Source organism: Eriocheir sinensis, chromosome 12 (genome assembly GCF_024679095.1).
Source record: "Eriocheir sinensis breed Jianghai 21 chromosome 12, ASM2467909v1, whole genome shotgun sequence".
In the NCBI taxonomy this organism is placed as follows: domain Eukaryota; kingdom Metazoa; phylum Arthropoda; class Malacostraca; order Decapoda; family Varunidae; genus Eriocheir; species Eriocheir sinensis.
In genome coordinates, this window is record NC_066520.1 from 11,926,568 (window position 1) to 11,939,231 (window position 12,664).

The 12,664-nt window shown below is 47.4% G+C and overlaps 1 protein-coding gene across 1 annotated transcript in view; it reads right to left on the reverse strand.

Annotated features, from left to right (window-relative positions):
• Window positions 1-12,664, reverse strand: part of LOC126997406 (optomotor-blind protein-like) — a 403,474-nt gene that overhangs the window by 262,123 nt on the left and 128,687 nt on the right. Inside the window, exon 3 of the mRNA XM_050858475.1 lies at window positions 5,543-5,594. Within this exon, the coding sequence (XP_050714432.1) occupies window positions 5,543-5,594 (52 nt within the window). The remainder of the gene's footprint in view (window positions 1-5,542; window positions 5,595-12,664) is intronic.

The window sequence follows — 12,664 nt, forward strand, 5'->3', positions numbered from 1 at the left end:
CGGTTCCGCGCCTTACCTGGGAAACACCTTCACCTCGTAAATCTTCGTTTACTTTCGTATTTACAAATGGAAAGAGAAATTAATGAATAAGTATTGATATCTTTATTTAGATTGGTATAATTCCACCTCTGAAAACATCAATTTATGTTTTACCTGTCCATCTCTATCTCTTTACTTTCCATTCTTATACTCATCCATCCATTCATCTATCTATCTATCTATCTATCTATTTATCTATCTATCTATCTACTTTTCTATTGATACATCAACATCTCCCACTATCTATTCATCTATATTGACAGAAATATAGGTAGATAACCATTTATATAATTATTAGTTTCATCTCTAATATCTCATATAAATGCATGAGTGAAAATAAAATAAATGGCATTATAAACTGAGGGCGAAATATCGAAAAAAAAGACGAAGGATTGAACGAGACGTGAAGAAAGGAGAGATAAGGGGAGTCGGGGATGAAAGGAGCCAGGAAGGAGCGGAGTAAGATAAATGCAGGAGTAGAATTCCAAGTTGACAAAGAGAAGTGGATGGAGCCTGCCGGAGTACTGTTGAGCCTCGCCGGGGCCGCCGCCGCCACCGAGGCCGCGCATGGAGGGCCGCGCCTCAATGCGACGAAGAACACTTTACACCGAGCCTGATGAATACCTGGAACTCATTTGGCAGCAAAAGTCACGAGGGCGCCCTTGATGAAGCCGCCGAGCGCACCAGACAAGGCTCGGTGTGACTCGAACCCCGGAGACATCAAAGATTACCGAGTGTGTGACGGCGGGGGGGGGACGGGGGGAGGGAGGTAGGGCGTGGAAGAAGAAGCGAGATGAATGCTGAAGCCTAAGCATCAGCCTGAATACACAAAATGATTCTAGACTATGGAAGAAAAAACGTGGAATAAGGCTTAAACGGGTACTTCTCCAATGTTGACGATAATGTTACCGTAATCTCGATACACAAACGTGATTAACTTGGTATATACTATAACAAAAATTATTATGTACCTTATAAACAAAAATAAAATTAATACAAACCACATAGTAATGAGACATCACCAAAAACAAATACCAAAAACTAGGTTGCTTAGTCTTAATACCAGATTCATACCATGCACAGTTAGTTTAAGAAATAAATGAGCAGCTAAAAATGAATAAAAATCCAAAATATAACGTTGTATGGGCGTCCGATTCATTAAAACACACACACACACACACACACACACACACACACACACACACACACACACACACACACACACACACACACACACACCTTCGATCCTGTGAACTCAAAGCCTTCCCTCGCGCCTGTCTCAAAAGATCCATACCAGCATCTTTTTCCTCTGCCTCGCCGCCTCGCTTTCATCTCCCACGGACACACACCTTCCCTGTCCGGCCCCAGTCAATAAGGGATATGAGAGAGAAGAAGAAAGAAAAAGAGAGAGAGAGCGAGAGGGCGAGAAGGAAAAAAAAAAGAGGGAGAGAGAGTAAAAAGGAAATATGTGATGGGTGTGCATATGTTCCTTTTTTACAGCAAAGGAACCATCTCAAGGGTAATAACAAGAGCTAAGTAACAAACATGTCCTGAGAAGAAAATAGAACGAGAGGCTAAAAAAGAGAGGACCAATATCGAATGGAGAGGTGTCCGGGTACTGTGTGTATGTGAGCGTCGTGTTTAGTGCGTACGTGAGCAACAACAACGCCAACAACATTAACAACAGCAACACCAGACAACAAGAGCAGCAACACACACCGCCACGCCAGGCACCGCGCCGACAATACACCCAGGGCAGGGAACACGTGTCGTCCTTTGTGGCGGCCTGAGCCAGATCGAAAGGCACAAGATAAAGCCAGGTTGTGCTCCGGCGATTTCCGTGTCACAGGAGGCCGCCGCAACACAATGACAGACACGGATCAGGCAAGACATGCATGCACGTAGCCCTCACCGCCCCTTTCCTTCCCTTGTTCCCCTTCTCCCCTCCCTTCCATGCACTCCACCCTCGCCCCTTTCCCCCTGTCCCTCCTCTCCCCTCAGCAACCCCTTTTCTCTCTTCTCCTCTCTCTATCTCTCCCCTTTCCTTAATACTCTCTCCATTTCCCTATTCTCTTTTCTCTCTATCTCTCCCCTTTTCGTAACTCCTCTCTCCCCTACATTTTCTCCATTACGTTTTAACTTCTTTTTATTTATTTCTCCAACCTCCTCCTCCTCCTCTTCTGTCTCTTTTCCTCCGTTCTTCTTTCTTTTCTATATCCTATCCTATCCCATGGTATCCTTCCCTTTCCTCTTCTCTCTTTTCCCTTTTCCTCTCCCCGTCCCTTTTTTCCCTTCCCCTTTCCCCTCTTTTTTTGTATCTTCTTTCCCCTCCACTCCTCCCTTTCATTCTCAATATTGTACCTTCATTCCCCCTAACCCTTATTTCGTTGCCTCCTACACATAACACTACCCCTTCCCCCCCTTCATTACCACGATCATCACTACCATGGACTACCACCACATCTTCCTCCTTGTCCTTCTCCTCCTTTATTCTTTCTCCCGTCGCACAAAAAACGTAATCGACGCTGGGGGAAAAAAGCAGAGACAAACAATGGGTGACAGTATTCGCGTGGCCAGAAACCCCAAATTCGTGGATTAAAAATGGGCAGATTGCATGCTCGTGCGAATGATGCTCTGTTGCTGGTGGAGGGGAAGGTGAGGGGGGCCGGGGTGATGATGGGGAGAGGGAAAGCGTGTGCAGGAGGAAGATGATGATGGTGGGGTTGCGGAGAGGTAAAGATAATGATGGCGTGAAGATGATGAGAAAGTGAGGATAGGGAAGAGATGAGGACAATGCCACGATACTGGATGAAGGTGATGATGGTGATGGTGATGATGGTGATGATGATACTTGTTTGTGTGTGGGGGTGTTTGTGTGTGCGTGTGTGTCTCCTTAGTGGGCGTGGTTGGTTGTGGAGGCGTGGGCGTGGCCATAAGGTTGTGGGCGTGGCTCGTAACTCAATATCCGGGGCTTCAATTCTCTTAACGAGCAAATTATCACAGTCATTATGTAAAGTGAGGGAGAGGATGAGAGAGGAGAGGACAGGTAATGAAGACAGGTGACAGGAGAGAGAGAGAGAGAGAGAGAGAGAGAGAGAGAGAGAGAGAGAGAGAGAGAGAGAGAGAGAGAGAGAGAGAGAGAGAGAGAGAGAGAGAGAGAGAGAGAGAGAACACCACCCTTGGTCAGTTCATTTATCCAGGCTCATGCACGCTCGGACCAGTGCATGCGTGAGCCCCAACACCCTCACGCAATCCTCCAACGCCATACACTCTGAGGATGTCAAAAGCAGCATACAATACATATGAAAACCGTGGAAAGCTAGTGATTGAGCTTGAAAGGTGGAAGATGCAGATGGTTGAGTATATGGCCGTACGAGGCAAAGCAGTAATTATATAGGAGCAATGTTGATAAGGTAAATGAGTATAAGGTAAAAAAGCAAGAGCACAGAGGTAGGTTTCGTGTCTCATCAGCCTTCCCCGACAACCAGGTAGGAATGTGCCTCTCAGTTTTTCTTATTTCACATCTATGGAAGCAACTCAAGGGCAACAAACATAGGAAACGAAAAAGCCCGCTAAGCTGTGTTCTAGCAAAATCAGGCAGCACGAGTGGCCAGAAGAGAGATCAGTTTTGGGAGGTGAGGTGTGTTGATACTCCTTTACCTGCCAGTGAGTCATAAGGAGAGGCACAACCATGGGACAGGGAGGGACTTGGGGCTGTTCATTTAAGGGAAATTTCTTGTTGGTTAAGTAAACATTTTTGGGGGCATTTATTTGCGAGGAGCGACATGTTGGCGGAGTAAATATTTTCTGATACATCTTACATCATGTTTGGTATTCCTAAACACTCGGCGCTGCTTCCTCTAAATCGTGATACACTTAAGTCCGTATTCTCAGACGCTTACAGCTCCCACAATAAATAATTCCAAAGGCCACAAAGGAGATTAGTCGGGTTCTCATGATTTTTTTACGTTCATGGTCCAGAAGCCTTGTCAAACTGTTACTAGGCTCACAAAACTACCCGTGGAAATACTCAGAACCTATACGAAAGCTTTATTAAATGTGAGTATATATGCCCCGAAATGTTTGAGAATATGGGCATTTTAATACGCTTCTAAACGTAACAAGTAATATCACACGACAGTGAATATGGTTGTTTCACTTCCACATAAACCCCATGCATACTCCACACCTACGACCCATGCCGCCCACACTGAGGCACAGACGTCCTTGTGATTCTTTCCTTCGTGGCGTTACAGTAGCATCTCGGGGTGAGGGAGGGCACGGGACGCCTATACGACCGTCACAATGAATGGTGATGACAAACACTACACAGCCTCACACTGCGACAACCTTCATGCAGATCTTAAGACAGGAAGTTCTCGGCACCGCAACTTATAACGGACGTAGACTGTGTGACTGACATCAGTGTATGAACTCATTTCTTAGACAAATCTGCTGTTTACTATTAACTAACTATCTCTCTCTCTCTCTCTCTCTCTCTCTGTATACGTGCACACACACACACACACACACACACACACACACACACACACGTGTTTACAGTATTCTTCCTCATTGCTCCTTCTATCTTGTTTTCCTCCCTCACACGCTTTCCTCACATCTCCGGACTTCTCAAGCCCTGCGTGTCCACAACCCCCAACCCCCAACCCTCACCCCCTTTCCTCCACCTCGCAACTACCGCTCACACCAAACCACGAACGGCGTAGGTAATGTTCTTTAATGTGTTCTAATTACAAGTCTCCGTCTTAGGTAATTGATTGTAATGTTCTGGGGTTCGCCACAAAAAGTGACAACTCGGCTCAATACAGCGTGGCATATCGGCTCCTCGGTGCGCCGCGCTGCATAACGCGGCCGCCCAAGACCCCGCCACAGCGACGCCCGGGCAGAGGCGCCCAGTGCCCGGGCCCCCGCTAGGACGGGCCACACACCCTGGACACTGGGCAGGTCGCCGCACCCGGGGGGCAGCGAGAAAAGGGTTGGGAATGGGCTGGGGAGGGGCAGGGGAGGGGCCGTTGTCGGGTGCGCGGCCGTGGTGCTGGCTAAGGGCTGATGGCCGCTGATACACGGGTGCAAGAGCCATATATCACCCGCGGCACGGCACCACGGCCGCCGCTGAGGTTTCGAAGCCACACGAGGAGGCGGCGGCGCCATGACAGCTACGTCGCCGTCAGCAGAGCAATACACCGGCGCCCCGCAGGGTGACAATTTGGACTCCGTCACACCTGGCCCGGCGCGGGGAGAGAATCGATCCCGCGGACAGGAAGATGGGAGAAGCTTTTTGTGCCCCACGTTAATGTGATGGCGGGGAGGCCCAGGATTATCAGACAGGAAGGTGTAGCGTCCCCTCCCTTACCCCCAATAACCTGACCCTCCCCTCACCTGCCCCTCAATCCTCTTACAGCCAATCAATTCCTGCGTCCCCGCCCCAGGCAGCCCTCTACACCCCCCATACCAAAAAAACATAATACAGAGTTATCCTCACCTGGCTCCGGGGACCGATGGCACCGCGCCCACCGCAAGCGTCGCCCCGTCACCTGCAACATGGAGGCAGGTGTGTGAGGGGCCTGAATTATGGAAGGGGAGGCGACCCGTGTCAACAAACCCAGCCAATGGGAGGTGAGAACAGCTGTGAATGTGGTGGGTCTCTTGGCCAATCAGCCTCACCGTAAGATAAGCTTACAAAATACGAGAAAATAACAGCATAACGTGTGTGTGTGTGTGTGTGTGTGTGTGTGTGTGTGTGTGTGTGTGTGTGTGTGTGTGTGTGTGTGTGTGTGTGTGTGTGTGTGTGTGTGTGTGTGTGTCTTGATTGGTAAGGCACACTGTCAACACAAAAGTGGAAGTGTTGACATAAAGAACATTAAAGTGGAAGAGATGAAGGAACTCTGATGAAAAAACGTTCAGTCTCTGGGTAGCAACAGTCCCCATCAACGACTCCAAAATGGATCACGAATATGGAGACACCTGAGTACCTTGAACATGAAGCTAATTGTCATAAAAATGTGACCACAGAGCACTTCCTAAAGAGAGCATGGGTGGTATGTTGTCTTAGAATATATGAAAGGAGGGGAGTAAAAAGCTGGTTGAAGTGGTACAGAATTGAAAAAAAATGGAGAAAAATTGCAAAGAGAAGCTGTGTTCGTTGATACTGCTGAGGAATAACAACCAGGGAGGACGTAGACAAAGAAAATAAGTGTGGAAAAGGTGTAAGAGAGAAAGAGAGAGAACGGGGATGGGGGGGGGAGGGGGGGATAAGATAAGACGGATGAGAAAGTAGTAACAGAGCATGGGGTTGGGGGTGAAAGAGTTGGTCAAGTCTGGGAACCACTTTCAGCACTTTGAACACATAACGGAACGTCGTGGTTGATTGACGGGAGAGCGCAAGGTATACCTGCTAACTTGTGATGTGTGAGAGACAGTCTGGCACTCCTCGCTTCACAGAGCTTTCGACAGATAGTGCTTTATTGCTATTATCATTTATTTGTTATTTATCTCTGTGTGCAAGTCCGTCTATGTGTCTGTCTATCTGTCTGTCTGGTTGTCTGGCTGTTTGTTTGAATGTAATGTATATGTATGTAGGTATGTCTTTGTTTGACTATCTGTCTCCATCTCTCTCTTTCCCTCTCCCAATAAACGACGAGGTGTTCGCACATAACCCTGCCATTTGAGCCCCGCTGCCCGCCATGCAAATCACCGCCACGTCTTCTATTCCTGCCTACTGAAGTGCCTCTTGTTTCCTCTCCGCCGCTGTTAACATCAGTGGCGGAGGACGCGCCCTCGCAGCCCTCGCAGCCCCACCCTGTAAGCCAGCTGAACCGATGCTGAGGACGGGCGAGAGGAGATTAGTTCCAGACGGGCCTGCCGGGGCTGAACGGCCTCGATTTATATAAAGCCCTGAATTCGTTAGCCAAGTGGTGGTGTGTATGCCTCTGATGGTCCGCAGCGCCTGGTAAAGTCCGTGAATGTGAGAGAATGGAAGAGCAGGAGTCATCGTAAAATCTTGACCATGATAGGATTCTCTCCCTCTCCCTCTCTCTCTCTCTCTCTCTCTCTCTCTCTCTCTCTCTCTCTCTCTCTCTCTCTCTCTCTCTCTCACGTCAAGCAGAAGAGGGAAGGCACCGTCACCTGCCACATTCCTACCTGCCAGTCTGGAATATACCTGCTAATTAGTGTGTGTGTGTGTGTGTGTGTGTGTGTGTGTGTGTGTGTGTGTGTTCTCTCTCTCTCTCTCTCTCTCTCTCTCTCAGCATCCTTCCTTCACCAGGTGACAGACGCCGGCCACCCCGCAGCCCACTAAACAAGTAGCTGCGTCCACCGTCTACCGGGCTGACCCCTGACCCAGCTGTACCTGACGTCCCTAAACCCTTCCTCGGCAGCGGGGACTGAGGGACGGAGGAGATGGATAGAGGGAAGGAGGTGGGGGGGGGGTTCTCGTGGTGGTCGGGTCATTATCGTGTCAAACAACAAATTAAGCGATCGACTCCTAAACTACTCGATCCCACGATACCTAATTACCTGGCGAGTCATTAAAGAGGAGGAGGAAACTTGTGGAGGCGATGGACCGCTTGTGGGACATGAAGAAGGAGAAGATGTTAAAGAGGAGGAGGAGGAGGAGGAGGAGGAGGCCGACATGAAAGTTAGAGTCTTTAACCTCCGGAGACTCGAGAAGAAATAAAAAGAAGTTGAAAGAGGCAAAGAGATAAGAATCAAGCATCACGACCGTTGATGAATAAACAAAGATGAAAATTAAGCTCCCTGAATTGCCATATATTTGAATTTAGGTATAATCAAGTAATCGAATAATGGATTAGGTGAAAAAGAAACACGAGAAGCTGTGGTGAAAGTTCCATCAGTGTTTTGCGTTGTTTTAATGTTTGATGGATCGTTTCGCATTTAAGGAAGACAGACATCACTAAAGAAACACACAGTAATATTGCGAAAGACCGAAGTACACACATACATTAGAAAACAAAAGAGGTATAAAAAAGGTTAGAAAATAATGAAAGAATGAAAAAATTTTATAGGAAAATTAATGATAAAAAGGGAAAAAAAAGGAATAAAGAATAAAACAATAAATAACGGATATAAGAAAAATTAAAAAAGGAAGAAAATATAAAAACAAGGAAAGATCTAGAATAAAAAGAAAAACGAAAAAATACGGAAAAAAATGACAGGTAGAAAAAATAAAATAGGAAAAAACGAAAATAAAATATAAGGAATGGATCATACATTCACATACACACACATACACACACACACACACACACACACACACACACACACACACACACACACACACACACACACACACACACACACACACACACACACACACACACACACACACACACACACACACACACACACACACACACACACACACACACACACACACACACACACACACACACACACACACACAGGCACACACACACACGCACACATCCACATTCACACACACACACACACACACACACACACACACACACACACACACACACAGGCACACACACACACGCACACATCCACATTCACACATATGCTTTTAGGAGTCAAACTTTCATGACGTTTCAGTCCATATCACGTTGATTAACTTGCTCACTGCCCTTCACCTGTCGCCCGTCCGTTGTGTTATAATATGATGTAGCGGAACATATTTCAGTAACACAAAAGCTGAACTGAATTGATTTGCTGTCATTGGCTGTAGAAAATAATAATGTACATATGGACAGAGACAGACAGGAAAATGAGCAGGTGGATAGACAGATGGACAGATAGTGACAGGTAAATAGAGATACAGTCACGCACACATTCCTTCATATACATACACGAGCCGTCCTTCATACGTACATACAAACATCCATACATTAATATACACACCAAGAGACTGATGGACAAGGTAGAGTGACTGACTGCAAGAAAAATAAAAAAATACAGATGTGATAAAACAGCAATATAAGGTTAATTATAATCACACACACACACACACACACACACACACACACACACACACACACACACACACTGTAACGACCCTTCAAGGCGTCCGCTCGACGGTCGTTCCGGGTGCTCATCACAACCACCATCTCCACCTTACTAACGACCCCCAACCGTCAGCACCAAGACCCCGACACTTCGAGACCTCAACACCTCAATTCCAGCTACTGTGTCGACCACAACGCACACAGACACATACACATGATTTCGTTTCTGTGTCACTGTCTCTCTCTACACAAGAACAATGCCATCCTTTCCAGACCCTTTCCTAACAGCACACACGAGGGCCCCAAGAGGCGTGCGCTGGGAACAAGGGAGGAGTGAGGTAATGGTAGTAATGGTAGTACGACAAGGGCTGCCAAGGGTCTAACATGTAAAGATAATAAGCCTTTACTCAGTCTCTCCAAGCAGATTATGTAATTACAGTCCATCACCATCTTTATTTCATGACAATATAGCAATTTATCTTTCCATGCCCCGTTACACTATGTCCATATACACCCTCCCCCCCGCCCCCACCCACACACACGTTACAGGTACAGTCATCTACATAAAGCAAGTGTCACACGTCTGTTAGGCCTTAAATATACGCTTCTATTATCCTCCCTCCTATCGGTTTTTCATAACAGCTCGCCCTTCCATATCCCTTTAATGCCATGCCTCTATGCCCCCTCCCCGACTTTGCAGAAACACATACACCCACACACGGTAACACTCACACCTTAATCAATTTTCAAGCCCACACTTACCCACAACAACCACCCTTCGACAGCCTCTCAGAATATTACCTTTCACCGCACCCCAGAACACAGACACACACTCACCTACATTTGCTGTCACGCACTCATCAGGCTTCAACCCCACCCTCACTCACGACCCCCAACCCTCCTCCCACCACCTCCTAACAAACCTTTCACCCTCCCACGAGAAGACAAACCCACCCAACAGCACCCCAGCCTCACGCCCACCCAAGTCACTGTCCCACGCTCTCTCAGACAACCCCCACGAAAAGCCCCTCGCCCATCACCTATGCTCGTCACGAGGGCCTGAGGGAAGGGTGGTGAGGGAGGAGGGAGGAGGGAGAGGTAGTCCGTCATCCCATACATCTTCAGGGTGCAAAGAACTCCATTGAACATCTGGAGTCCCTTTCCCAGGTTCCTCAAGGCTATCTCTCCGATCTCTGAAGTGCCACTCTTCGATAATGGAAAAGAAAAAGAATGGTAGGGCTCGTAGTAAAGGGTTTTCGTTACAAAAATTTTGGGCGTATAGAGAAATTGTTAGAAAAAGACTGGTTTAGAAGGAGGATAGTGGAGGATGAATGGCCCGAATGAGGAAATCGTAACTCTTTTTGTGATCTCTCACGAACTTCGGCACACGTGTTGGCGCGGGTCACGTCATGTCTTGGTGGTGCCAGGAGAGTAAACGGGCCATTGCACCGGGCAAATTTTCCGTGGATCTTCAGTCAAACCACGATTTCCGCTGGCGTGGTTTTCATATTTCCGTGGTTTTCTGACGTGTCCACATCTTCCAAAGCTACAGGAGATTTCACCGAAGGACGACGGTATTACTCACCACCATCACCAGCAGCAGCAATAACAAGAAATAAATGAGAACCACGTCAGCGGAAATCGTGGTTTGACTGAAGATCCACGGAAAATTTGCCCAGTGTAATAACCCCTTAATGTGCACGAGGCTGAGGGTGTCACCGCCGATCACTGACTGACTGCTGGTGGGTTAAGTCCTGGTTCTTTCTATTCATGAGCTTAGGAGGACATCGAGCTTAACGCGTAATAACTGTACTGACTCCTTTGGCACTGCGTTCATCACCTACTCGTCTGCCGTTTTCTTTTTACATGAACTTTGGAGAAACTCGACGTCGACGCATCATAGCTGTGATAACTCCCACGGCGACCCCATCGTGTGTAGTTTCTGGAGAAGCAGCATACAGCTTCGAAGTCATTCAAGAGGGTTTACATCAGTCACTCCCTAGTACTCTTTCATTCGTGCTTCGTTATACGGTTGACGTGCGTGGCGAATATTCCCTAATGTTTTGTTTCTTTTATATCTGTATTTACACTTCCTCTCATTCAACATTTAGGAACTTTTAGGTTGAAGGCTCAGGGCTGTTTCGTCGCCAATCAGTTCTTCGGCCACTCTCCGTTGCAGGTATGAGGACGCACTGTAACCTCATTGTGACAAGTTCCCCTTAAGAACGGTCCTCGACGATGAGCACAAAAATCGCGTTGATAACTTAATAAACTCTCCACAGTGGCTTTTTTTTTACATCCACACAGTCCACGTTATTTAGGATCAAAGTTTATTATTAAATTTCGCATCCCAGTCGGAGTGTTTATCATTTCTTTTAACCTTCCTACACTTTTTGCTCAGTACTTTTCTAATCACGGTTTCCCTTACTCCTCTTAAGCTCCTTCCGCATGTTCTCTCTCCCATCGCACACCCCCTCCCCTCCTCCCTCCCACCCTACCCCCTCCACATCATCCATATTCATAAGACATCCCCATTAACATAACCGCTGGACCTCACAGACAGACAGGTCCCCCGCTAACCACTGCTTGCCTGGGGTTCTGCGGCCCCGCCCTGCACGCCCGCGCAGCACAGGTGGTCGCGCGCACCTGTACCTCTGCGCGCAGTAAATGCTTCTTCTTATTACTCGAGAGAAAAGTTCCACCGCTGGGCGTGACCGTTCGTTTTCAGATTGTCAGATTACCATGCACACACACAAAAAAGGACAAAAAAGTTGAGAAAATTTATCTGTTAAACCAAAAACAAAAGACTACTCGGCTTATCGCACCTGTTACACCTGTCGCTTCCTCTGAGAGCCCCCCCTTCCCACCCCATCCCACCCATCACTGGCCAGGCCCCGTTACGCCAGCCTCGCCGCGCCGCCCCGCCTCATCGCCCCGCCGCTCAAAGTTACGAACACAAGCACTTAAGCGGCTAATAATTGCTTAAATATTCTCCAGGGATGGTAAAAACCGCGAAACTGTACACACACACACACACACACACACACACACACACACACACACACACACACACACACACATCCCCGGCCCACACAGTCATGTTCCGGCGTTCTTTCCTTCCAATATTTCATGGGCACTGTTGTTCTCCCTCGACTCGCGCGTGCTCTCGCCGCATCTCTCTACACACTTTTAAAACTTTCTCATCCATTTTTTTCCTTATGTCCATGCATTTTAGTCTTAGCGTCATGGTTGGTAGCATCACTAACATCTTCAAATTCATTAAAATCCCAAATACCTTTAATACAACAAAAACAGCAGGTTAGGCTTCGACATGCCAATATTAAACGATTTACACGAGCCTGCATAAAACCTTATCACTACAACGTTCTCTATTAACGAAAACGTAAATCAAACAGCCATAACGGACGCGATGTTTTATAGAGGCAAGTCTTGTTTTTTTTCCTCCTTGTTTGCTTGCTTGCCGGTTAGTGCTTGGTGCCTGCGTGGTGGGGCCGTCAGTACCAATCCACACAGCTATTTTACATGTTTTTTTTTTTTTCACATGTCTGGAGGGGGAACCTTGACAACCCCCCCGTTGGAATATCAGGAATGTGTTCTTT